The 24,249-nt window shown below is 42.1% G+C and overlaps 1 protein-coding gene across 1 annotated transcript; it reads right to left on the bottom strand.

Moving 5' to 3' along the window:
* Positions 1-9,829: 9,829 nt before the first annotated feature.
* ralba (v-ral simian leukemia viral oncogene homolog Ba (ras related)) lies at positions 9,830-24,100 on the bottom strand. The gene is made up of 5 exons (XM_061088486.1): positions 23,996-24,100; positions 13,754-13,967; positions 12,417-12,625; positions 11,632-11,809; positions 9,830-11,504 (listed from the first exon to the last, which is right to left on the bottom strand). The coding sequence occupies exons 2-5, from the start codon at positions 13,865-13,867 to the stop codon at positions 11,382-11,384; spliced, it is 624 nt and encodes a 207-aa protein (XP_060944469.1). The 5' UTR covers positions 13,868-13,967; positions 23,996-24,100; the 3' UTR covers positions 9,830-11,381.
* Between the last annotated feature and the right edge of the window lie 149 nt (positions 24,101-24,249).

Here is a 24,249-nt window from a genome sequence, read left to right as displayed (position 1 = left end):
ACTTAATCTGAATCCTTGAATCTCTCGAACGCCACAGTACCGTGCGGTTGACGCACTTTACGGGACAGAAGATAAATCACTTTTGATGCTAAGACACAGGCTGGAGAAGGAGGTTACCCGTGAGTCCTATGAGACCTGAGTGGATGGTATTTTAACCGGGAGAGAGCAACATCTTATCTGAAAAACTGTTTGATATCTTAGTTATTCACGGCCCATTGCTACATAATGGCCACCTAATTCTCTCGCCTCATTGTGCATGGTATGTAAATGTTATGCGTCTTACAGTCCGCCCTGATACCTGAGGGAGATTCGCTGTGGAGGTGTGCAAAAGGCCGTCCGGCAGCGAGGAGGAAGAGGCGGCTGATTAGCATTTACTTCAGCTAATCCCACGGCGGCTGCTTGGGTCAGAACTTCCCAAACAAGCGTGGACACTTAGAAAAACATCCGTCCACACATTTGATAAAGCACTTAGGCAATGGATGAAGCAGCATGCACGTTTCCATCCATAATTAAAGCACCGCGGACTCTATATGAAGCACAAAGTGTCGATCCCTGCCTGCGAGAGACACAATAACATATTGGGTGAACACATAATGAACAGTCTGCAGCAGCTACGGGTCAATTCGTTTAAAATTCATGGAACAAACCTGCACGCAAACAGTCCTAAATTGACATTGTAGCAATTTTTCAAACGGAGCCTCTCGTGCAGCGGCTCCACGACGAGGGACTTACATCTCACATTTGACTCACACACTTTTTGAAGTTGCTGCAGGACTTTATACAATATCCCCTTTTGCCACATTGCTCTAACTCATCGTACCTGTCAGACATGTGAGGCAGCGCTACGCCTACGGCACGAGGGGGCCCACTGTGTTGAGGTTCATAACAATACACCCCTACAGCCACATGTGCTGGGATTGAATTCATTACTCTTTTAATGGCCTGCACACAACAACGTAATTTCCTTACGCAATTATTGCCCGTGCACCTCATGCAGGTAAATGTGAGGCAGCCCTTCTGTGTCCCGCTGTTGCCCATTATAAATAGCTCCTAATGAATCATTACTTTCAGACCTACCAATCCACCTTTGACATGAGTTATATTTTACAGTGCTGGTGAGCGCGTTCTGCCAGGATTCATCAGATGGGTAATTACTGCCTCTTTCAGTTTAATCTGCTCCGGCCGCAGCGCAGCGCTACATGTTGCACTGAGGTTGCGTGGAGGTGTCGGAGAGTTGGGTTGTTTTGCTTTGAGACACAGGAGGGGATCTGAGATTTCTACTCAAGTTTTTTAAACACTAATAATACACTGCATGTGTGATATATATGTGTACATTTAAATATTTAATTCACTCATGTGTGTGCTACTCTATCGATTGTAAATAACAAAACAGGCTGCAGAAAGAAACCTTTGAATTGCTAGTTGAGGAGATAATCAACAATCATCACAGGGCTGATTCAAAGGAAAATAATATGATTACTATGCATGATTATCTCTTTTCAACCACTACCACACTTGAAATAAGCTGACTGGCCCATTTTGGCTGCCTGGACCTGGAGAGCAGCCACAAGGGGCCAGATCCCTGCTAAAAAGAAAAGCAAAAATAGGTAAAATATCAAACCCACAACAATAAAATGAAACAATAACAATTGGACGTTGACCTGATTCTGCTTCACCACCAGTGGGCCTGGCAGTGAGCACACAATGAGTATTATGATTAATTTCTGTTGCGGTGAAAAGATGAGGATGAGCATTAATTAAACTTTTTTTTATTTCTCACAGTCCCCTGATAATCTCCCAATGGGAATTCCTGGATCCACACCAACATGTAATGGGTATTGGTAATGGTAATATGTCCATTTGTTCTTGCATAATCTTGGTTAAAATCAAACAAACAATTGTAAAGGGGGGAAATCATAAAAAGCTATGGTTCTACTTTTTTTCATTATAACTATTAAGTTAATCATGTGTTTCTACGTGCTGTGGAGTTTGAGAGGTGTTGATCCCTTCAAAGCTGAGCTGTGAGACTGGAAACAACAGCTTCCATTAGCCTCCGCATGGCAGCAATAAGCAATAAATTTCCCTTTAGACTCGGTTAAACATCCACAAATAATTGGGAACCAATATTTGTTTCCTGTTACAACCCAATGAAATATCTAGCGTGACGACGCGTGTTGCAGATCCTCCGTAATTACATCCATGGTGGATGTGCAACATGGCTCGCCTTCATCACGTGGCCTCTCTGTGATCAGAGTGATGAAGGGCTTCTAGTGGAACATGCTGATAGATTATACGTCTTTTTGGCAACATCATGAGACAAATTAACTTAGAAACCTAGCATACGTTGTGACTGACTGTGTCGTGGTTGTTAATGAGGCTAAACAAGGTTCATGGCAGTCGTGGGCTCTGATGAAGAGTGCCAGCAAATCAACAGTGGCATCTTTACAGTCGTGCATTGTAAAAAAGTACACCAGCCTTGGAGGTGTTTGAAGCCGCCTTGTCATCAGCCTTTATGTATGCATGTGAAGGTTGAGCCGATAGGCCTCTAAAAATCTGACAAGACCCTTTTAATGTGTGTGACCACGGCGGGAGAGCGAGGACCCAAGCTGACCTGTTTGTAAGCGACTGAACTTCCATCAAAATACACTTTTAATTGCCTCATACTTTTAGTCTTAATGGTAATGCGTGTGTGCGTCCGTCGCATTCTGATTGTCTCCGACTCCCCTGATCCTTTTTTTATTTGCATAAGCATACTGCTCCGGTGACAGAGCTTCAACAAGCCAGTCTGAAGTGCTCAGGGGCACATACGTTTGTTTTGTTGTGTTGCAGCCGGCTGGTGCTGGTAGTGAGAGATTTAATCAAGCTAACCACAGTGGATCTGGCGTCAGTAATTACACTCAAATTAGACTCGGCAGATACCTGCGTTAATCGGCTGAGAGGGAAGCGGGGCCATCTTATGTATGCAAGCTGTTGCGGGCAACATATGCCGCTGCAGATCAGACATGAATCTTTAATCAGAATAATCAGTAACACTCTGACCCCCGTTTTTTAGTATTTATTAGCAGTATGTAAACATTTAATTCATTTGTAAGTCATTGTGTATTAATGCATTTGTCAACAACTGCAAATTCTCCTTAGGGCAGCCGTAAGTGTGGGCTGATGGAAAATAAACCACCGATATTATCATATAAAATAAAATAAACCTTCATTTGATGATGTCATAATTGTCATCAGACAGGTTCCTCTATGTGAGTACAACTTGAGTGCATCATAAACCATTAAGTGTGCATATATAAACGCTAACTGGGTAGGAGTCCATACCAAAATGATTAAAACGTGGATTTAGGAAAACAAAGCCAACGTGCACTTTGCCCCCCCCCCCCCCCCCCCGCACTCACTCAAAAACTGAGTTTTGAGCACCTTGTACACTTATACCCTACACTCCTCAACCGCACTTCACAAACCAATCATTTAAGAATAAATGTGAATATAAGCAGTACAGTAGAACGGCATCTTGTTTATTCTTAAGCCCGTTTGAAGCCGCGCGGCCACAGAGGGTGAGAGAACTGAAGCTCAAGATGAAAGACACAAGGTGTAAAATGGCTCATTTAAATGCAAGGGATTAGTGGTCTGTTAAAAAAAATAAAAAAATGGAGCAAACTTGCTGTTATACTGCTTTAAAACACCAAGCCAGCCTTAAAAAATATATAAAAGAAGAGGAAAAAAACATTTAGAAGGTTTTTCTATCAACACAACAGATTTCAAGGTGAGCAGTAATCCAAATATTCTCATAATGATAAATGCGAAAAAAATAAAACTCCACCGCTGACATTGCATCCCTTTATTTCACTGCTCGCCAACAGAGTTTGCAGTATTTTATTTTATTTTGTCGTTTGGCATTCATGTGGTTCATTTTGATTCTCAGCAAATCTTTTCTTTGTCTGTGCAGCCAAAGTGAAAATGAAACATACATTATCTGTGTGTGCCAGGAGATTGCTCCGGAGAAAGAGAGGCCCTGCAGAGTTAAGAGCGATGAAGCCCTCCGAAATTGCAAGAGCTCAAATCACTGTTTGAGTGAGCGAGAGAGAGACAGAAAGAAAGGAAGAAAGAAAGAAAGAAAGAAAGAAAGAAAGAAAGAAAGAAAGAAAGAAAGAAAGAAAGAAAGAAAGAAAGAAAGAAAGAAAGAAAGAAAGAAAGAAAGAAAGAAAGAAAGAAAAGCCAAATAGATGCATTTACATAAAAAACGTTAAGACTAGTCTCTGCAGTCACTGAAGGTAGCACCATAGTTCATGTTATGATGCAGGTTTGGTGATACTTTTTCCTGAATTACAGAGAAGAGACAAACTAAATTATAGCCCCTTTAATGATTTTATCATTTTCGAATTTGGAAAATGTAGTTTCAGGTTGAGTGAAATGTTTCTTTCAGCTGTCATGTTGTCGTTGCTCTGCCATGGGACGCTGGCCTTCATCAGGGTCCGCCTGAGACGAGATGGGTTTCTGTTGAATACATCACCTGCGGGCTCGGGAAGCCCACGTAGTGAGCTGCGTGACACACTCTAATTCACACTGTTTGCTTAAACATCCAATCGGTCCTGCTAGATTGCTTCTCTCATTAATTTCTGCGGCCGGGCTTGAAGTTGTGTCTCCCGCGTTACCGAATACAGGAGGTAATCTAATTTGCGTGCCCTGCCGAGCCTCTGCTCTCCCACAGTCCAATAACTGCCGCGGTGTAGTGAGGGAATAAGAGCTGCATGTCCACAAAAAAAAAAAGATTGCTGGTTGTTTATGTGGCTGCTCCATTTTTTGAATCTCGACTCCACTGTGACTCGGCTTGTTTTATTCCAATTTCGGCTTCAACAAGTCGCTGTTATTACACAGATCAATTAGACATAATAAGATCACAGGTTTAACATATGCAGATTCTTATCAAGAATATGAAAAAAGTCTTGACAGTGTTTATCGTAGAGTTTCACAGCTATGTCAGCCGCTCTCTCTCCAGTCATGCAGTGCATATCATTCATGACACTAATTTATTACTCTTAATGAATTATGACAAACTGAATTCATAAATCATGGGTAAAAGTGTAATGCCCGTTCTAAACCTGTCTGTTTGCTTCTTCTGTGTTAATGTCAATGCTCCAGAGCTGCTTTAGAATTATTCCTTGTTATTAGTGAGTCCTCCTCTAACAGTTCTACAATGTACTGTCACTTGTTATTGTTTGTGTGCTGGACGTTGTGTGAATAGCTTTTTATAAACACTCTATGTTGCAGAGTGAAGTGAGAAAACGTTGTATTCATCCTACCTGGTTTATCTACAGTCAATGCTGTTCGTAAAACATCATTGTTCAGGTGTGTGGTTTATATGTGAGTTTGAATGCCTTACTCATTTTTACCAAAGATAATCCAAGTTCACAACATTTCAAAATAAAAGCTCTGTAATTCAGCTCGATGACATTACAGCAACAGAATGAATTATTGTGTTTTTACTTTGAACGCAACTTGTTAAAGAGGGAGCGATTCTATGAATGTCGTTGCCATGACAAAGATCAGCTTGTGAATGTCTGTGTCAGTCCGATATGGTGAAGTAAAGTTATCAGACAATCAAAAAGGGCTTTTATTGGCCGCAGGCAGCCCGTTGCCGACCGCTGCTTTAGTTTATCTGAGGCCGGATGAGAAGAAATGTTCAACTGAGTCTGCAGATTAAAGGCTGCACTGCCCCTTCCCCACTGACTGCTACAGAGCTCTTATCATCTGTCTATCGAATTCTTAATTATACCGAACCTTCTTGTGTACAAATCACACCAAATTTGACCCTGCACATCCCTGGACCACTAAGGATATACATGCTAGGTGTGAAACCAATAAGATAAGCAGGCGGTGTAGTCAATGTGTTTTACAGGAGGAGCCAATATGCTGCAAAATGAGTCTTCATCAGCTGCCCAGTGAGGATTTGACACATGTATAGCCAGCCTCTAAAGCAGCGATCCCAAACGTTTCTTTTGGCTTGTGGGCCCTTATGTATAAAAGCACGTTTCTGGCTTGGGCACCTCTTTCACATTTCAAAAATTTACGAGTTGTTAGCAGTTCTACCCAAAAAAGTGATTGCCCCTCTAAACTACTTAAATGGTTTCATTTAAATAACTGTAAGGCTCCGGGATGTAGAACTGTCCAGTATTTCATCATAACCTGCCAAGATTCAGTCCACCCCCAAAAAAATTGAATAATGAAAACATATAATGTAGCAGATGCTGCATCTCCAAAACAGACATATCAAAATAAAAGTGTATTACAAGACGGTGTAAAGATAGATAATACTAAAAAAAAGTCATAGAATGTAGTCATGAATAAGGACATTGAAAAAAAAACAATGGATTATAAATACTACCTCAACAAGAATAGCAATCAGTATAGCACATGCCTCTACAAAGAATCCTACTTCACAATGTAGCATCAAAAATTGATCCATCTCTTTGCCCTGATCGATGTCATAGTTTAATGGGTTATTTCTTTGTCTGTGTCCTGTTCTTCCACCCAAGTTTTGTTGAAATCATATTAGCAGTTCTTGCGTAACCCTGCTGAGAGCATATACCTCAGCCAAGGGCCAACACTTGAAAACTCTTTCAAATATCACACACTCATATCGGTCGTCTAAACATGTCTCTGAGAAATCAACGAGGGAAAATGTGGGAAAATGGCTTATCTCACAATGTTAAAGATAAAATCTGCCCTCTGATTCAGATCGAAACCCAAATTTAAGATGGTTTATCTTGGGTCATGTCCCATCCCTCAACAAAATTTCATGGAAATCAGTAGCCTTGTTTTTGAATAATCCTCCTTAAAATCAAACAAACGCACACTGATGAAAACATAACCAACTCGGCAGCAGCCTACTTAAATAAAAATGGAAAAGTTTCCACCTTTATTTAAATCAATTTAATAAATACCCTGATTTCATCATTAACACTTCACACATTCGATTGTATGAGGAATGAAAATGGAACTAAACATGCATGAAAGACGATGAATCCTATAATACACTGTTAACTACAGAGGTCTTTTGTATGATGCTATCACACACATATACACACACACACACACACACACACACACACACACACACACACACACGCACACGTGCACACAGTAACAGAAGCAGAAAATATGAAGACACTCTCTGCACCAGAGGATTTGCTGAGGGAGCGACTCACTCCCTTTTCTAAACGGCATGAGTGGAGGAGAAAATAACAGATGGTTCAACCGGGCTTTCTTTCTTCCAGCGCAGGTCATTTGTGCTGCAGTGTGGAGCTGTTGATAGTTTTGCTATTATAGCCACACAATGCAAGGGAGAAGTATGGGCTGATGTTTTCTAACAGACCAGATAGGTTCTCCCATCTTTTCTTTATTTCTTTTTTTTTTGACAGTGATAATAGCAGCAATACAAGTCTTAAGCGAATATATTCGTTTGATGCAGTCTTATGGTTCCCGGTAGAGGACGAGTGTTGTTGTTGAGTGAGAGCAGAATTTTTTTTTTTTTTACTTTCCTCTTGTCATTCAGTAAATAGTTTGTTCCACATCAGAGTAGAGTTAATATAATCTGATTCAGAAATAAATGATATGGATTAGGTTGCTTTCAGTGCCCAGCTGGTGATATTAACTTTGTTCAAGGAAACTTCTTCTTGATTTATACAAATTGAAAAACAAAGATTTAACTGTTGGATTTACTACTGATGTGATAATTAATATATTAGCGTGTGGGCATTTTATCAATTATTCATTCATTCAGCATGAACTGATTTTGTAAATATGGGCTAATCCATTCACTCTGTGGCAGTCAGTCAGTCGACGGTCCCCACTACATGAAGCCTTGTATTGGAAAAGCATAGTGAGAGCACTACTGATGCAGAGAGCAGCAAACAGCAGAGCGGCAGCACAGAACACCAAGACTGCCATCCGATGGCCAGAGTATGAACATGTCCCCCCCCCCCTCTGAGACGCACCTTGCAGACAGCAGGATGTGGCACAGTCGCTAAAAATGGAGTTATTCTCTGTCCATTGCATTTATCTTTTAGGTCGAGCACAATTCCACCGAGTCTGTTTCTCTTTCTGTATAATGAAGGACTGTGATGGTGCTTCATCACTTGAACATCCTCATCCCCAACATTAGCTCTGATATAATGAGGGTTACTCAGAGGACGGGGGCCCTCTCTGCAGAATGATAAAAGACCCGAGAGTGCGCCGGTGACACTGCATCGGTCATTAGCCTGTCTCACTTTGCCCTTTCATATATTTCTAAATAAGTGCTTTCCTGTGGGTTTAACAGACCACCTAATCTGCCTACTTAGAGGTACAGAGGGGGGGGGAGAGAGTCGAAATCCAGAGAGGTGAGTGTCAGGCAGGTAAATGTGCTTATGAGAGCTGTGACATGTTTAGCTTCTCTCGAGGAAAAATGCTGCCACAGTCTTTCAAACCCGGTGTGTTTCAGCGCTGATATAAATTATAGGTGGTGGGGGGGGGATTAGTGTGTTTGTGTGAAGTAAACAAAGAGCCGAGGCTGCCATTAATGTTGCAGCAGGTTTAAATTCTCACAGAATTAGTTTCTCCTGTGAGGAGCAGCACTAAATTCGAGTATTCAGCCGGTGTTGGGCCGTCTGATCAATACCTGTAAATATACAATTCTCTCCAAAAGAGCAGAGGAGTGAGTCTTATCTGTGATGCTGTCGAGATGCGCCACCCTGGAGCTGCTTCATTGCCAACAAATGGCCGATTGATTTCTCGACATGAGGGATACTTTAGTGTCGACACCGAAGGGGACTTAATGCTAAAATACAGCCGGAAAAGATGGACTCTCCGATCCCGGGAGGTTAGAGAAATATCACTGTGAATCATCCATCCCTGCAGGATTACTGCAGGAGAATTGATAATAAAGCAGAATGAGGTCACTATAAACTCAAGTTTGAGTAAGAGAGACACAAGGAAGTCCCTACAGGTATTTGAGTGGTACATGTTAGTCCTATATGGATCTCAAAGGGAAAGAGAGTGGAATCACAGAGTGGAATACGACTGTATAGCTACACAGGACATGTAGTCATACTAAAAACCAGCTGTGCTCCCTTCCTTTTACACACCACAAAGGGGACACACTTCCTCTCATCCTTCACAGGAAAACTGTTTTCAAAGTGATGTATGGTCAGCCTTTTCCTGGTGGGGTAGTCAACCCTGCGCTCACGTTGTGAAATGAGTTTCGCTGACCCGGCCACCCCCAGGGGTTCGTTGAAGAGAGCCCTCAACTGATTCCACTGGAGGGTTATGTTACACCATCCCTGCCATCTCAGATAAGCATGTGAGGTTAATAAAAAATGGAGGTTGTATATCACTGTCAAATTGAGGAAAAACAAGCCGTTGGCACTCGTTTCTGGATGGCAGAGGAACAATCAATGCAAAGTGAGTAACTGGTGGATTCTTTGACTGAACTGGGGCATGGGATGCCCCGGGGGAAACAGGAAGTGACAAGCATAACATTTCACTTAGGTGGTCAATGCCAACGTGGCTGAACGGTGCCCATACAATAAGTAGTTCCATAACCACCATGCAGTAATGGAGATCTGACTTATAAAAGACTTCTGGTGGGAGCAAATTCACTCATAAAAACTTTTTAGACCACATATACATCCTGTCGTAGTGGTTATAACAGAAGATCAGATTTTCCTGGCACAATTGTAGCCTTATGGTTAAGACTCACATCACGTAACCACACGTCATACCCCCGGCTCCATGTCTCCTGTCTCCCTCCACACTGACACTTTTCACACAAACAAAATAACGTCCAGTATTTACAAAGGGAAAAAAAAAGCATTTATTCAGCAACACTCTCCCTGCAGAGAGACAGAAGCATATTCACAGTAGTAGTATAGGAAGTAAAAGAAAAAAGGGAGGACACGTTACAAAGAATGGTTCAGGCAGTGGTAGAAACATCTGGTTTTTACTGTAGCACTCGATCAAACAACAGTTCAGACGTTGGCACCCTCATCACAGCTTCAGTCACACAGACAGAAGGGCAAGTTGGGTTTCCTGGTAAATGCACATATGCTCAGGTAACACACACACACTGTACATCCATAAACATGGTTTAGTTTTTTTTTGTCATTTTTCTTGGCACAAATTGTTCTAAAATCTCCAGCTTGACACCATTGTGCATGAAGCCAACTTCTTAGGTAATGGCAATGTAGTGCATATTATTTGAAAGACCCAGGACTTCAAAAAAAGGAAGGACATCAGTATTGTTCAGATTCATAAGCAGCTACTGATTTTAACGACATCGTGGAACAGAAGCGCGACGGCCTCCTGGATTGTCAACACCTTTCTCACAGCGCAGAACCAGCAGAGACACGGAACTTCAACTCTAACCCAAAACAGGAAGTAGTCTGCAGCGTGAGAAGGGTGGAAAAGGCCAGAATGCATGAACACGGCAGAGCACCATGAAGAAAACCAGAACCACTCTCACCTCTCAGTCACTGCTCAGCACACTCATGACAATATATCAGTCTTGCTTTCATGTAACACACGGTAAAGTGTCCATCAGACATTTCCGGGTTTTCTGGGATTAATTAATCCAAGATGTCACTTTGCAGCAATAATTCTGAAGAACTGCAAAAGCATCTTGTGACTGACGTGTGGTTTTCACGTAAGGCCTGTTAATGGAATAAAAGAAAAACTTTTTGGCAACAAATATTCAGATTGCACTATGATTCTTCTGTGGTTAAAAAACAAAACAACTATTCATCAAGATAAGATGAAAAAAGCAGCCTCAGAAATGAAAACCTTTAGGGTTTCCACAGCCTTTCCAAGCACACGCTGAAGTCTGGGCAGATGAATATATGAGGCTGACATCTTCAACAGACAGGTCACTGTCATCGTGAATGATTACAAATATGACAGACACCAGCATTAGAGTTCTAAACTGATAATCATAGACTCAAGGGGTCCACACTAAGACGGAAAATATGCAGGTTAAGATCAAGAGAAACTAAGAGCACTGTGTTTTGACAAACACTCAGCGATTCTGGTGTCAAACACGCTGAACCAAAGTCGAAGGCAGGATAATCGCTGAGTTGAACAGTGGAGCAGCAGAGTTAGTGTCAGTGGCAGTTTGGTCACTGGCTTCACCGTGAGCCATCAAGCACTGCAGTCACAGTCACAACAGTGGTTATCTTCCAATGAAACAGCAAAAATAAAGTGGTTGAGACTGTTCTAGACACTTAACTATAACGGCTACTTAAAAAAAAAGATTACATTTCTTTTGAATGACAATCGCAAGGACGCTCTGCTTTGTTCCCAACTCCGCAGTTGTTTTGTGGGGTTGTGTGTTAATGTCCACAAAGAGTTCACAGTAAACAGCATCTCTCTTTGAAACTCTTCTTGTTCTTCTTGTTCTTTCCTTTTCCATTTTTGCTTTTGTTTTCTGCCATTTTCTTGCCTCGTACTTCACGCATCAGGTCAAAGAATACCTGGAAAAACAAGAGAAAAGAAATTAGAAATCAGTAAAGGGGTTAAAAAGTTAAATAGAAAATAAAGTAAATACAGTCCTGAATATGTAAAATAGTTGGTGAGTGTTTTTTGTATGTTTAAATGCACCTTGTCGACGTTGGCTCTGGTTTTGGCTGATGTCTCGACATACTGGACGCCCCACTCCTCAGATTTCCCTCGGGCCTCATCCACGGACACCTGCCGGCGCTCCTCCAGGTCCGACTTGTTCCCCACCACCAGGATAGGGATCTTGTCCTCCTCCGCCTTCACCCGCAAGATCTGCTCCCTGCCGGCACACAGCAGATTGTGTGTTTTAGGTACTTTCACTGATGTGTCACGATGTTAATAAGCGAGAGATGTTTACAGGTAGGACTCTTGTAAGTGCATGAACGAATGTGATCCGTGAGTGGTCCACCGCCTCAAGTTAATCAACATGTCGGAGCTGTACATGATTCTACAGTGCTGCTCACAAAAATTTGCATTTGAGCTTCAGTATTTTGTTCATGCCGAAGATGAAGAGAAGCTGTCTAAATCCTCTCAAAACCTTCCTGCCATAACTGATCCACTCACAACACACACACTCACACACTAGAGAATCAAATTAAACCAGGCGCTGTGATGCAAGTTCTCCTTAACAATCTTCTTACCTGGATTTGCATTATTAATTTAGGATTTGGTGCAGGCAGAGAGATCAGCAGCAAGAAAATAAATAAATGAATTAAAGCAACATACCAACATTTTGCTGGCTGTTTGGGGCCTTTGCCTACTTTGAATCCATTGTCATCACAATCACAACTGCTGGATATGTAATTACGGTCCTACAATCTAAAACTAGTCATCCTCTATTCAAAGTTCATGGAGTGAATACTAAATGTGCACACTTTCATCTGTACCTGAATTCAGCAGTGGCAGTGAAAGACTCCTGCTCTGTGATGGAGAAGACCAGTAGGAAGCCTTCCCCGCTGCGAAAGTAGTTGTCCCTGATAGCAGCGTAGTCCTCCTGGCCTGCTGTGTCCAGAATGTCAATCTGGACCTCCTCCCCATCCAGAACAACCTTCTTTCTGTAGCTGTCCGCCTTGGTGGGCTCATAGTCCTCTACAAACTGGGAGAGAGAAGATTTATTTCATATTTGAAGCTTACATAAGCTGTTAAAAGATGCATTTACATGCATAAAGCAAGTGAAACATGAGCAGGTAATACATGCAGCTGACTACAGTGGTTGAAATGGACCTGTAACTGAGTCAATGGAGATCAGACTGATGCTGATTAGGGTAAGGTATAATTTGGGCTTTTTGCTGATACCAAATATATATATAAGTGCATGACTCTTCACAAAACAGAACCACATTATAAATAAACTTAACTACAATAATTTAACATTAAATATCAAAATACTCCAAACCCGACATCAATTGTCTCCCATTGCCAGGGCCAGGGACACTAACGGCTGATGTGTTGATGATGGTCACATAAACATGGAGCATTACTCTCCCTTCACATGCATCCATTCACTGGATGCTTCATAAACTCTGTGTCGTGTTTCTTCCTACACGGAAACGCAGTGTCTGAATTCTATCGCCTAAAATAAAGCCACACTTGAGATAATTTACCTTTAGGCGTTATTTTGTCGTGTCAACTCCAGTTTAAAGCAGCTACTGGCTAACTGAAGGCTAATTTAAGGGGCTGCCAGAGCCATGCGAGTTAAATGGAATATTAACTAAGCATGTGTGCTAATGTTTGTTGCCTCTAAGCAGGGCAGCTATTTATGTGCATGGCTTAGGCACCGAAATCCGCATAGTGATTTGGTCTGGAAGGTCCTGGCAGCGTTGCGTGTCTGAACCCTAGTCTGATGCTGATAGGACAAACTGTGACCATATCATCGCTAGTGTAGAGTCAGAGAATCAGTGGCCAAGCAAGAAAGGGCAACGGACAGCAGCATTTCAAGTTGAAGGCTCCTTGCAATTGCTCCGAATTAAAAGGCTTCCGTTGCTGAGCCACTGAAAGGAGGGCTTTAAATCACAAGCAGAAAGTGCTGAGTGATTTAACCACCAACCACTTATTTAGCCAGTAATTGATACTTAGATTAGATAAACAATAAAAAAAAGGGAAGTGGCTAGACAAAGAGTTGCAGGTGATGCATGCTTACTGTTGAAACCGCTTGCTTTCTATCTGCTGTGGTCACCATTAAGTCACAGCAGTGTCAGGTGTTTAAAGTGCTGTGGTAACTCACCTCATCATACATGAACTGCAGGGTGAGGGCCGACTTCCCCACACCTCCACTGCCCACCATTATCACCTTGTGCAGTGCCAGGGAGCTCTGGTTTTTACTTTTACTGGTCGTCATCGCTGGATCCTTCGCATGCACACACACACTCACTCACACAAACACACACACACACCCCCACTCATACACTTCTGTGAACCGGAGCGCTCTCTGACACAACCTGTGAACAAGAGAGGAAACATAGCATTGCCTTCAGTAAATACACCCCATACATAGAGAACCGAAGTGTGTGGACAAGTGCAGGAACAGATGGTGGTTGTTACTTAACAGCTTTCACTGTGACAGTAACTCCCTGTGCCAAGGCTCTAGGCTTTGCTCCAACAAATCTCGAATCCTCCCCCCAACCCCTCCCATTAAAGTGCCAAATTGCCTACTCATGAATCCTAGATCTTTATAAAGTTCGCCATCAAAAGGTCATTGCAGCTGATCAGTAGTAATTAAGCTGTCATTCTCCACTGGAAGACGGCATCGTGTGCTAAACACCTTCCACAGAAGATAGACGTCACTGGTCATCCATCTGCTCCACGATGGCCCTGCCCTCAGAAGGTGAACACGTAGTCTATTGCTTCTGCCTGAGGCCATAATGTGTTCTACCTGTCGGACAGAACTTCCAACAGAGCACAAACTGACCGTCAATGACTGTATGCCATGTCTTCACTTGCACAGCCTGTGGACAGACGGGACATTATTGTATCACTAATGTCTCATATGAACAGGGTTCATTAGATAACATGGATATATTGTAAATAAGTTTGCAAGTGCTATTTCGTTCAATATGTCTTTGACCACAGAGGACAACCCCTCCATTATATTACTGTGAGTCAGGGAGGCATGAAATGCTGGTCATTTTCTCAGTTGGACAATAGCTGGCAAAGCAATGCAGACTATTAATAGCAGTAATTACTGACATTACCATAAAAATGATTGGATATTGGTAAAAGCTTCAATTCAGAGCATCACTAGTTTGACCGTAATGGTACACTGCATTAGAACGATCGTTAAAACGGCCAGTGATGGCTGTTTTAATGGTGGTTTAATCCTTCAGAGATTGTCCCTGGCATTTTGCATTTTATTGTTATGGTCGAAAGTTGTAAGTCAATGACAGAAAATGTGACAAAAGTGAAATCCTGTGCCTTTGTGTCCCAGGATGTATCCTAACCCAATGAGAATCTCTCTGGGGGATCAACTGCACAGCCAATATTCTGTGTTCTTATAAGTCAAAACCCACAACTTCCTGTGGACTCATGTACTGGCACAATTCTGACTTCTGTTTTAAGCATGAACACGCAGTTGATATCTTAATGTTATCTTTGGCTATCCAAAGGTCAACGATTAGCAACTACTGTAACCCCCACACTGGTATAATGAGAGAGACTAATAGAGCTAGAGCTGTAACACACTTGGCATCTTAGGGCCTTTTTTCTTTTCTTTCTTAACCCCCCCCCCCCCGTCAAAGATGCAAGAACAGCACTGGTGCAATCTACAATAACAAATATAACCCTAGATCTTTAATAACCAACTTAACCAACATCTGTGTTGACAAGATCAGTTGGTCTCAACTCACATCTCAAAATTGGACTTAATGCTTTTATTGAATTACCCACCCTGTTCTGCTGTCTTGAGTTCAACCTCATTTCCACACATGAACTCCTGGACATGCTCTCTTCTATGCCCTCATGATCCTGGTCTGCTGATAATGTTCCTACTAAATTCCTTGAACAGGTTCTACCAGTTATTTCCCTCCATCCTCTATACATTATCACTCAATCTTTCTTCTCTGGCTGCATACCTGATTAGTTCAAGATAGGCAGTGTCGTCACTCTCCTCAGAAAACATTCCCTAGACACCACCACTAAGTGGACTAGACCATCTGACTAACTCTTGCAGTGGTGTCTCATATAATTGCTATGATGACGACATACAACTTAACTTCTCTGTTAAACCAAACCACCTCTTTAACTTTACCACCCTTCATGACTGTGTCGCTTCTGTGACCAATTTGATGTCTCAAAAATTCCTCATCTCAATTCTGATAAGTCAGAGGTCCTTGTCCCTGATCCCCTCATTAAGGAGTTCGGTCCCTATGACGGCCCCCGGTCACTATCAAGACCAGCTCTAAAAAAACTGTGTTCTTTTTCAACCAGCATTTGATATTTGGACCTCATATTACCATGCTCATTCAGGGTTGTTCCTTTCAACTAGGGAATAGTATACAAATCAAACCTTTACTATCTGCCAAATATATGTTTTATAATTTACTGTAACTCTCCGTTCACATGCATTACTCAGTCCTGCCTAGCTCTTCTTCAGTTGGCCCAAAATGCCGAAGCTAGCATTAATTTACGTTATCTGTTCCTCGTTCATATTTAAAACACAAGGGTGATAATGCTTTTGTGGTTGTTGCTCGGGAACTTTGTTACAGAGTTCCTCTTTCCACCAGATCTGCTTTTCTATAATACTTTGCATTACACTTTAGTTTTATTTTGGTTGCATTCTTAATTCATGTGTATATATGGATATAAGCTCAATTGTATGTAGTTATGCTTGTGGATGTCTTTTTGTATGTAGTCCTGTATTTTAAATGTCTATTTTAACTAAATATGTGAAGCACCTTTTAGTGCTATAAAAGTAAATTATTGAAATGTTATTCTCTCCCCACATCATTTGATCTCTATCTGTGGAAAGATTCTGTCCCTTCCTCTGTGGATGTCAGACTAATGGAAACAATGAGGTGATTCATATCATTATTCATAATCTGCAGTAAACATTTCATCTCAGTTTACACAGTGAGGTTCACCAGACCTGAATGAGGAGAGAAAGCCTTGGCTCTAAGAAGCACATGAAAGCAGCAAAAAAAAGCACTGTGACATTTCAATTAAGTTGTTCCATTATAAGAGTTGCAAAGTGTCACAATAGAAAAAAATGTGTACATACGCAGTTCTGCATGCGAGCATCTGCTGCAACGCTTCCTTGCATTGTCCACAGAACATGTCATTTGTATCAACTTAACCTTGTACCTCAGTAAGCAGAAGCTGTAGTGTGAGGATTATGAGGGCTGCTCCCTCTGATGAGGAAGTAAAGTCTGACCTGTGCTCTTCCTGTCTTTGTTATCAGTAACCAGGCCAGTGAAAGGGTTTATGGAAAGGATACACCCCACCCCCCACACACACACAGACTGCAACACCACTTACTCATAGAGGTCACCACTTAAATTATTCATTTCTAACCCACTTTCTTGTGTGCTTGTACAGTACAAACAGATTTTAATGCTATGAATAAAGCAATCATAGTTAATTCACTAATGACAAAAAAATGCTCAGCACGAGAAAAGTGCTTAGTGCATACTTTCCAAAGGAAGTTCAGATATGTGTTCCCTGCCATATTTCCACCAAATGCAGGTCAACAAAGGTTGTGCTCAGGGTTAAAATAGAGGGCACCAGCTAGAAAGAAATGAATATTTAGGCCTGACCCAGATAGTGAACTGCAGTCTGCTAGGTAGAGGTCTGTTTTAGGGCACGTCGGGTTATGGAGCGAGGGGGCTCCGGCCTCACAGACCACTTTGGGTGCTAAGCTCCTGAAATATAGATGACACCAGTGCAGTGTGGGTTACAGGGATTCATTAAGATTCCCTTTGGAGAAGGGGCCAGTTGGTCCCTCCCTGCACATCTTAACACTTTGGCAGGGATGCGAAACAACCAGCACTTACACTGAGACTAATAAAAGATTACAGCACACAAATCAAGCCATAGAACCAAGGTTGATGCTATCATACTTACTAAAAAATGTACATCACTAGGTATGCTTTGATTGATTAAGAAGCTAAAATCAGCTGTATAGTTATGGTGAAGTTTAATGTCATGTACTGAGGGAAGTAGAATAAGTGAATTAAGGTGAATGCTGAGCCATAGTTGAGCTCCATGACTCTCTTTCTCTCCCGCTCTCTCTCGCTACATTCCAGAGGGCACAAGGGTGAGGGGATTTCCTCTCCTCGTCTAATGGAGAAAACAGGGTCTTTCTCAGGCCCAATAGTGAGCCTCCAAATTCCAAGGATGTGAGAAGGAGATTAGGTCACTGTTATTATTCCTCTCATCATCTGTACTGGTCAACTGAGTCCACCAAAACACTCTGAGGGGGCTCAGTGGCTCTGTGGCGATGCTACGTGAATAATATCCTACAGGAGATGCAGGATGTGGTGTAATTTCAGGGAAGAAAACTCTCAAACCCACTTGCACAACTTGTTGTACCTCTCAATTCTTTAATTCGTAAACCACTAACTGCTGGTATCCTTCTCTTGGTAAACGTGATGCCAGGGAAAGCAAAGTTCCCACACAATTGCCCCACCTCAGAACTCTTACTGTGTCCCGTCCAGTTTCTACCAATGCAAGACTAAAAACTGTTATTCTACTGTTGCAAATGTGAAGGGAGAGCTTCTGGACAGCTGCCTGTCTACCTAGTCATAATTACAGCTCACTGTGACCAAAACAATATATTCCAGATGAGTCACCACAGTCAGGAGGAACGCATGTGCAAGAATGGGTCCTTTGTAACGCACAACAATTGGGATTTGTTTACCACCGTGCAGGCGTCAATTTAACAGCAAATAACAGCGGAGGCATTCGCGTAAACATTTTCAGTCAAAACACAGCAGTTATCATGGTCACTGCCAGAGAAACTGAGAAATTATCTAGCCTAATTAGACAGTATACTGCGGCAGCAAGGAAGACACTTTCAAAAAGCATCCCACAGTGCATACTAACAAGTCTTGGCCGGTGGAGTGCACAGAGGAGCCTTTGAGGGAACTGGGCAGCTAAGTCCTTAGTGTGCTACAATCCTTCCTACTTCAGCAACCCTGAGTGAGCTGGTACATCTCTATTCTTAACCTTTTTCTCTCCTTTCTTATTCATGTGGAAATAATCTTCGAGGTGCAAATGTACACAGCCTTCACTGATCCCCTTAGTTTCAGAACAATGATTTTCACAAAACATCATGTTGTGATACCGTGTATAGACAGTGAACACATTATTACACAATTACACTGGGACGCCAAAGCTTTTGGCCTGAAAAATACACAACATATCTCTTCTAACCTCCCTGCAGCTGGGGCGATGTCATCTAAACATCTTTCCCATTACCTAAGCATTCCACTGCACTGATCCGGGGCGGGGGGAATGAAGAGTTCAGCTCTCAGTTTGTATCCATGGACAAATCTATTCGTTCCTGCTGAGTAGCTCCCTACTGCCCACTTATCTCCAACTTGCTATATTTTTTGTTTTGCCTGGCAGGAAACAACAGGCTCAGTTACATACCACCTACGACCATGCTAGGGGCCTGTGGTGCCATCATGGTTTGAAACCGGCAGAGCTGTAAACCATGAAAATACCAAAGATAAGTCTATCTAACATCCCCTGATATCCGTCTCGACTCCCAGCTCGGACGTATTCACTGAGACTCGCTGCTTGTAAACCTCGCTCCTCGGCACACTAGCATTTTTTGAAAAGCATGGACAGTCAAAGCCCTTCTGCAATGCAATATTTACATCCTGGGACAACAGAGCATACTGTAGCCAACAGCTTTGACACAGCAGACATAATAAGAGCGCAGGGGTAGTAAAATGTGAAATCCTCCCTTTTTTGTCACGGGCTTCAACATATGGTAAATGGGCCCACACGAAAACATTTATGGGCTGAGACAAACCTCTCATTGCGTGTTTGTGAAAGGATGTCCTTGTCTGAAGGAGCACAGCAAACATTCAGAGTGCAGGTGCAGATGAGACGGATTTCACATGTCCATACACAATCTCTGTCTGCAGCCTCAGGACACCAGCAAGATAAAGTTGTGTTAGCATGCTGTTGACATTGCCAGAGGAGTAATGACAAGCTGATTCACCATTGCATACATGTAGGTTACCGTTCATCATTTTCAAGCCGTGCTAATCTTAAACTAGCTCCGAGGCACCACTCAGGAAATTAACTTGTAATTGGTCTGTATTTATGTTGTGCTCTTCTACTTTTGTAGACCACTCAAAGTGCTTTACATTACACTTTTGCCATTTTCACACACACACACACCTTCATACAATGCATCTATGTGCAACACTTCTTCACACTCTCACTCTCACACTGCCGATTCAGCCATCAGGGTTTCATTTAGGTTTCAGTGTCTTGCCCAAGGACACTTCAGCACATGGAATGAAGGAGCCAGGGATCTAACCAGGAACCTTCTGGTTATCTCTACCTCCTGAGCCACAGAGTTGTTCAAACTCTAATCATGTTAGAAACAGGCACTTCATTACTTTACTGAAACACGTGTTTCTAAGGAAGTCAAGTGACTTGAGTAATAAAAATCTCTCAACAAAAAAATGTGTGTTTAGAGCATTTAAGTTTGAAAGCTAATGTGTTGCTGTTCTAGCTGTTGGTCCATGGGCGACTTGCTTTACAGGAATATTAGAAAGCAATGACCCCATTACCTTAGCTCCCACAAAGGTATTACAGCTGGACTTTTGAATCTTTGGTCACTGCAACATTACATAATATATTGTCATACATCACATGAACATAATACAGTCAAGCTGATTATAGCATTGACTTACTACATATTATTTTTTGCCCTATGAATAATCGTTATATTATAAACACGTAGGAGAAAAGATAAGCAGTCTCAAACTGAGTATATGAATATATATTATTTATTTTTATTATATTTTATCAGAAGACAAACATACCCTTCAAAGTTAGCCTCCTAACCCACAGGCCTGTGCTTACTTGAGGCCAGCAGTGGGTAGAGGGGAATTGATGTATCTAAAAGTTATCATACTGTTCTGTAAATTAATATTTGCACACATTGTTCCTCTTCCTGAAAGAAACAGGATGCACTGTTTTTTATTACTTTCATAACTACTGCATGTGCCAGTGCATCAAATAACCTGCCTAGGGGGAAGAAGAAAATCTGTCTACATTTAAGGTAATTGATTCTCTGGAGGGGAGTATGTAATTTTCCTATTCACAGATCTTGAAAAAGAGTTCGGAATCAACGTTATTGATAAAATAAAATCATTGTGCCGAACTTTTAAATGTCAAAAGATAATAGGATTTACTCCGTTTTAGGATTTTTTTTTTTGGAGTTCTTTTTTTAACCTTTTTAATGCATACCAAACAAACAGAAAAGGACAAATATAATAATTCTCCTATATGTACCTGTCAAACAAATAATATCCTTTATACTGTGAGATGATTGTCAGGATCTGCAAATATCTGCTGAATGAACAAACACAATTTCTACAGTACAAAACAACACCAAGTGTATTCTGCATTTTGCACAGAGGCCACACTTGTTTGACTTCCTCTTGCCTGGTTCATATAGTGATTACCTGAGACAGACGCGAAAATAACCCTCCTGTCCTCCCTGCTGACAGACAGCAGACAATTGATGGTGGCCTGGTATGCACTTATCTACATCACCATCCCCTACAGATTATCACTCACTTTATAAGTCCAGTAAAAAAAGGCCTTGCACTGGTCTGTCTGCCCTTGCCCTCCACTTTCACTGCCAACATCATTAGCAGATGGTTTTCTGACTCCAGTGCCGTTACACACCGAGAGCCCAGGTCATTAGGGAAGCTCATCAGAAAATGAAAACCTGATCATAAAAGCAGAGGGAGCTCTTTGACATGGGCCAGCTACATTCTGCCCAAAACAAAAGGAAATTAAGTTATGTAGAAAATGTTTTCCATATCCTGATAAGCTGAAGCAATAGCAAGGAACGGGGCTTAGCATTATGAAAATCACTCAAGTGAAGACGAGGTTGTGAGCAGAGGAATAAACATCCTGAGAGTCTTCAGAGTGAAGGAGGAGGAATGCAGGGCCAGTTCAGCCTCACTGTCAAAACATCTCTCCCCCCCCGGACTCCACTGCTTGCTTACCATCGGTCTACAACTATGCAAAATTTGCACTTTGACAGGCCCACACTAAATCCTGCTGAGTTGTTCTTTGCTGTAACAAGTTACAATGTGGCCAAAGTTGGTTCAAGTCAATCATGCACTGACCTATTGTATGAGTCTGGATTTCACTGCAGAGTTTTTACCTCCGGTGTTGTTTCAGGCTTTTTCCTGAAAACTGAGAGTGAAATAATGATATGGTGCGGTTGGGAAAACACTAAATACTGTGATGGTGTAGTTATAGAAAAACCCTCAACAATAGCTCCAAAACAAAAGCATCTGCATCAGCTTTTAAAAACCTGAAGCAAGACTGTCAAGCAATTCCTGAAGTTACTTCCCTGAAAATGTTGTGATTTTGCTGGAATCAGCATTTGGCACAACAGTTTCCTTGCAGTTTAACAAGGGGCTGACAACATGTTAATGGCTGACTTGATCCTAGCTCACAAAACTTATGAACTTATGAACTTAAGCTGGGGATACACATGACACGTTTATTACTCTAAAATGAAGGAATCCTCACACACACATAACAGCTATATTCAATAATCTTGGTTTTTAAAGAAGTTGTGAGAGAATACTGGCAATACTTCATAAATGATTTCCTTGTGGCACGTTACATATAACTTATGTCTCAGTGCTGTGAAATCTGCCACCTACAAACAAGCCTTGGTGATGACAATATTGCCTGAGGGATGAAACCTTTAGCCCCATGTGAATTCCAGCACGGCATAGAAAAGATCATATAACAGTAAGAACTCCTTTGTGAAAAATAGAGAGGGTCGTAATTTGAGCGAGAGCGAATCACGGAAAAGTCGGTCTCAGCTTTTCCAGGATTGCCAACCCCAGCTTTAATGAGATGGACCACTATCCTTCACCTTCTTTCACTATCTCAAAACAAGAACAAGGGTGAAAAGAAGTGAAAAGGTTACACACCCATCAGCAAACTGGACCATCGGTAAACACAGAGTGTCTGTCAGCCTGCACCCTCACAACACAATGTATACATGTCAACACCACTCACAGATAGTTGACTCTGTTGCCAAAACATATACATCTCTATACTACTTTGATCTTTCTGTTGACAACTTAGGACTTCCTGTTCAGACTTGGTATTAACATCTGTTTTGAGCGATGTGATCAAAATTGTACGGCGTTAAGTGTGTGTTCACACAGATGTTTTACATATGTGTCAGATGACATTGTGTGTGTCTAAATGAACGAGGGAGAGAAAGAGAGAGGAACTGAGTGAATGAATGCACGCATCTAGGAAGAGAAACAAAGACCACACAAGTCCTTGTGTTGTGATCAGTATTTAATATTGTGGAGGTGGCCACAAACAAACCAAAGTATACCAAAGGGTGTTTGATTTGTTGTTAAACTTTGGGGTCAGAGGACATCACCTGTCAGGGAGATATTTCCTATGTGGCCCAGGATGCATTTGCAATGTCCTGTCTTGATCACTCAGATGTAAATACAGTAACAGATCTAATTTCACGACGTATTTCTGTGGATTAGACCTATAAAAAGGACACATTACCATGAGACTCCCAGCATTGTGCTACATCAAAATAACCGCCCCAGAAAGGAAAACTATTACTGGTGTGTACACTGTTATTATGTTGACAGTTTGAATTACAGCTGAAGAAGCCAGAAGCCAGTTTGGGTGTGTCATCTCAGGAGGGAACAATACACAAACCTCCACACACACAGAGACAAACACACACCACAGATCATTTGAAGTATTAATCAGGGGTAACGTGGTTTGAATTGAACCCAGTGTCTCAGGATCCCAGCTGTCAAACACACACAGGGGTCAGTGTCATGTGTGTGTCGCTGGACAACAGCAGCGGCCCGTCGCCACAGCAGCTCATCAATACTGTGTAGATGAGCTACACACCGTTATTTCTAGAACCAAACACAACACACACACATATTCTAACACAACCCCTGTCCACGGGGCCGTGTGGTCAAGCGGGTGAAAGCAGAAGTTAGCAGCCAGTCCACCGGGTGTCTGCGGGCTAACCTCACGATCACTTAGCATGAAGGCTAATGTTTAGCTAGCAGAATTAGCTAAACAAGCTAAACACAAAACACCGAATGACCAAGTGTTGCACCCATTTTTTTATCCCGAGCCCCCCCCCCTCACTGTCCTCCCGTGTTCGTGGGGTCAGGTGAAGGTGTCCCTAAAGAGGCCACGTCAACACACACACACACACGTCTCTCCGCGGGGGACATGTGTCTTGGTGGGGACTCACCTCAGCAGCTCGTGTGTCTCCGGGTGGATGTTATCTGGACGCCTGCACTGAGAGAGGATGTGGAGACATCGGCTTCCCTGAGACAACCCGCTCCCGCAACAAAAGCCCCACCTTCCGGATGTGCGAGGGGACGCATGACCGGAAGTGACGACGTCATCACGTGGGACTGACTTGTAAAAAAGTCCTGTCATCATTTATTTATTCATTTATTTATTTATTTGGTCATACTCAGTCTGGTTTTATATACTGCGTTT

The sequence above is a fragment of the Limanda limanda genome, chromosome 16 (genome assembly GCF_963576545.1).
Source record: "Limanda limanda chromosome 16, fLimLim1.1, whole genome shotgun sequence".
NCBI classification, from domain to species: domain Eukaryota; kingdom Metazoa; phylum Chordata; class Actinopteri; order Pleuronectiformes; family Pleuronectidae; genus Limanda; species Limanda limanda.
Note: the sequence above shows the minus strand (reverse complement) of the source record. Positions and strands in the feature narration are given on the sequence as shown.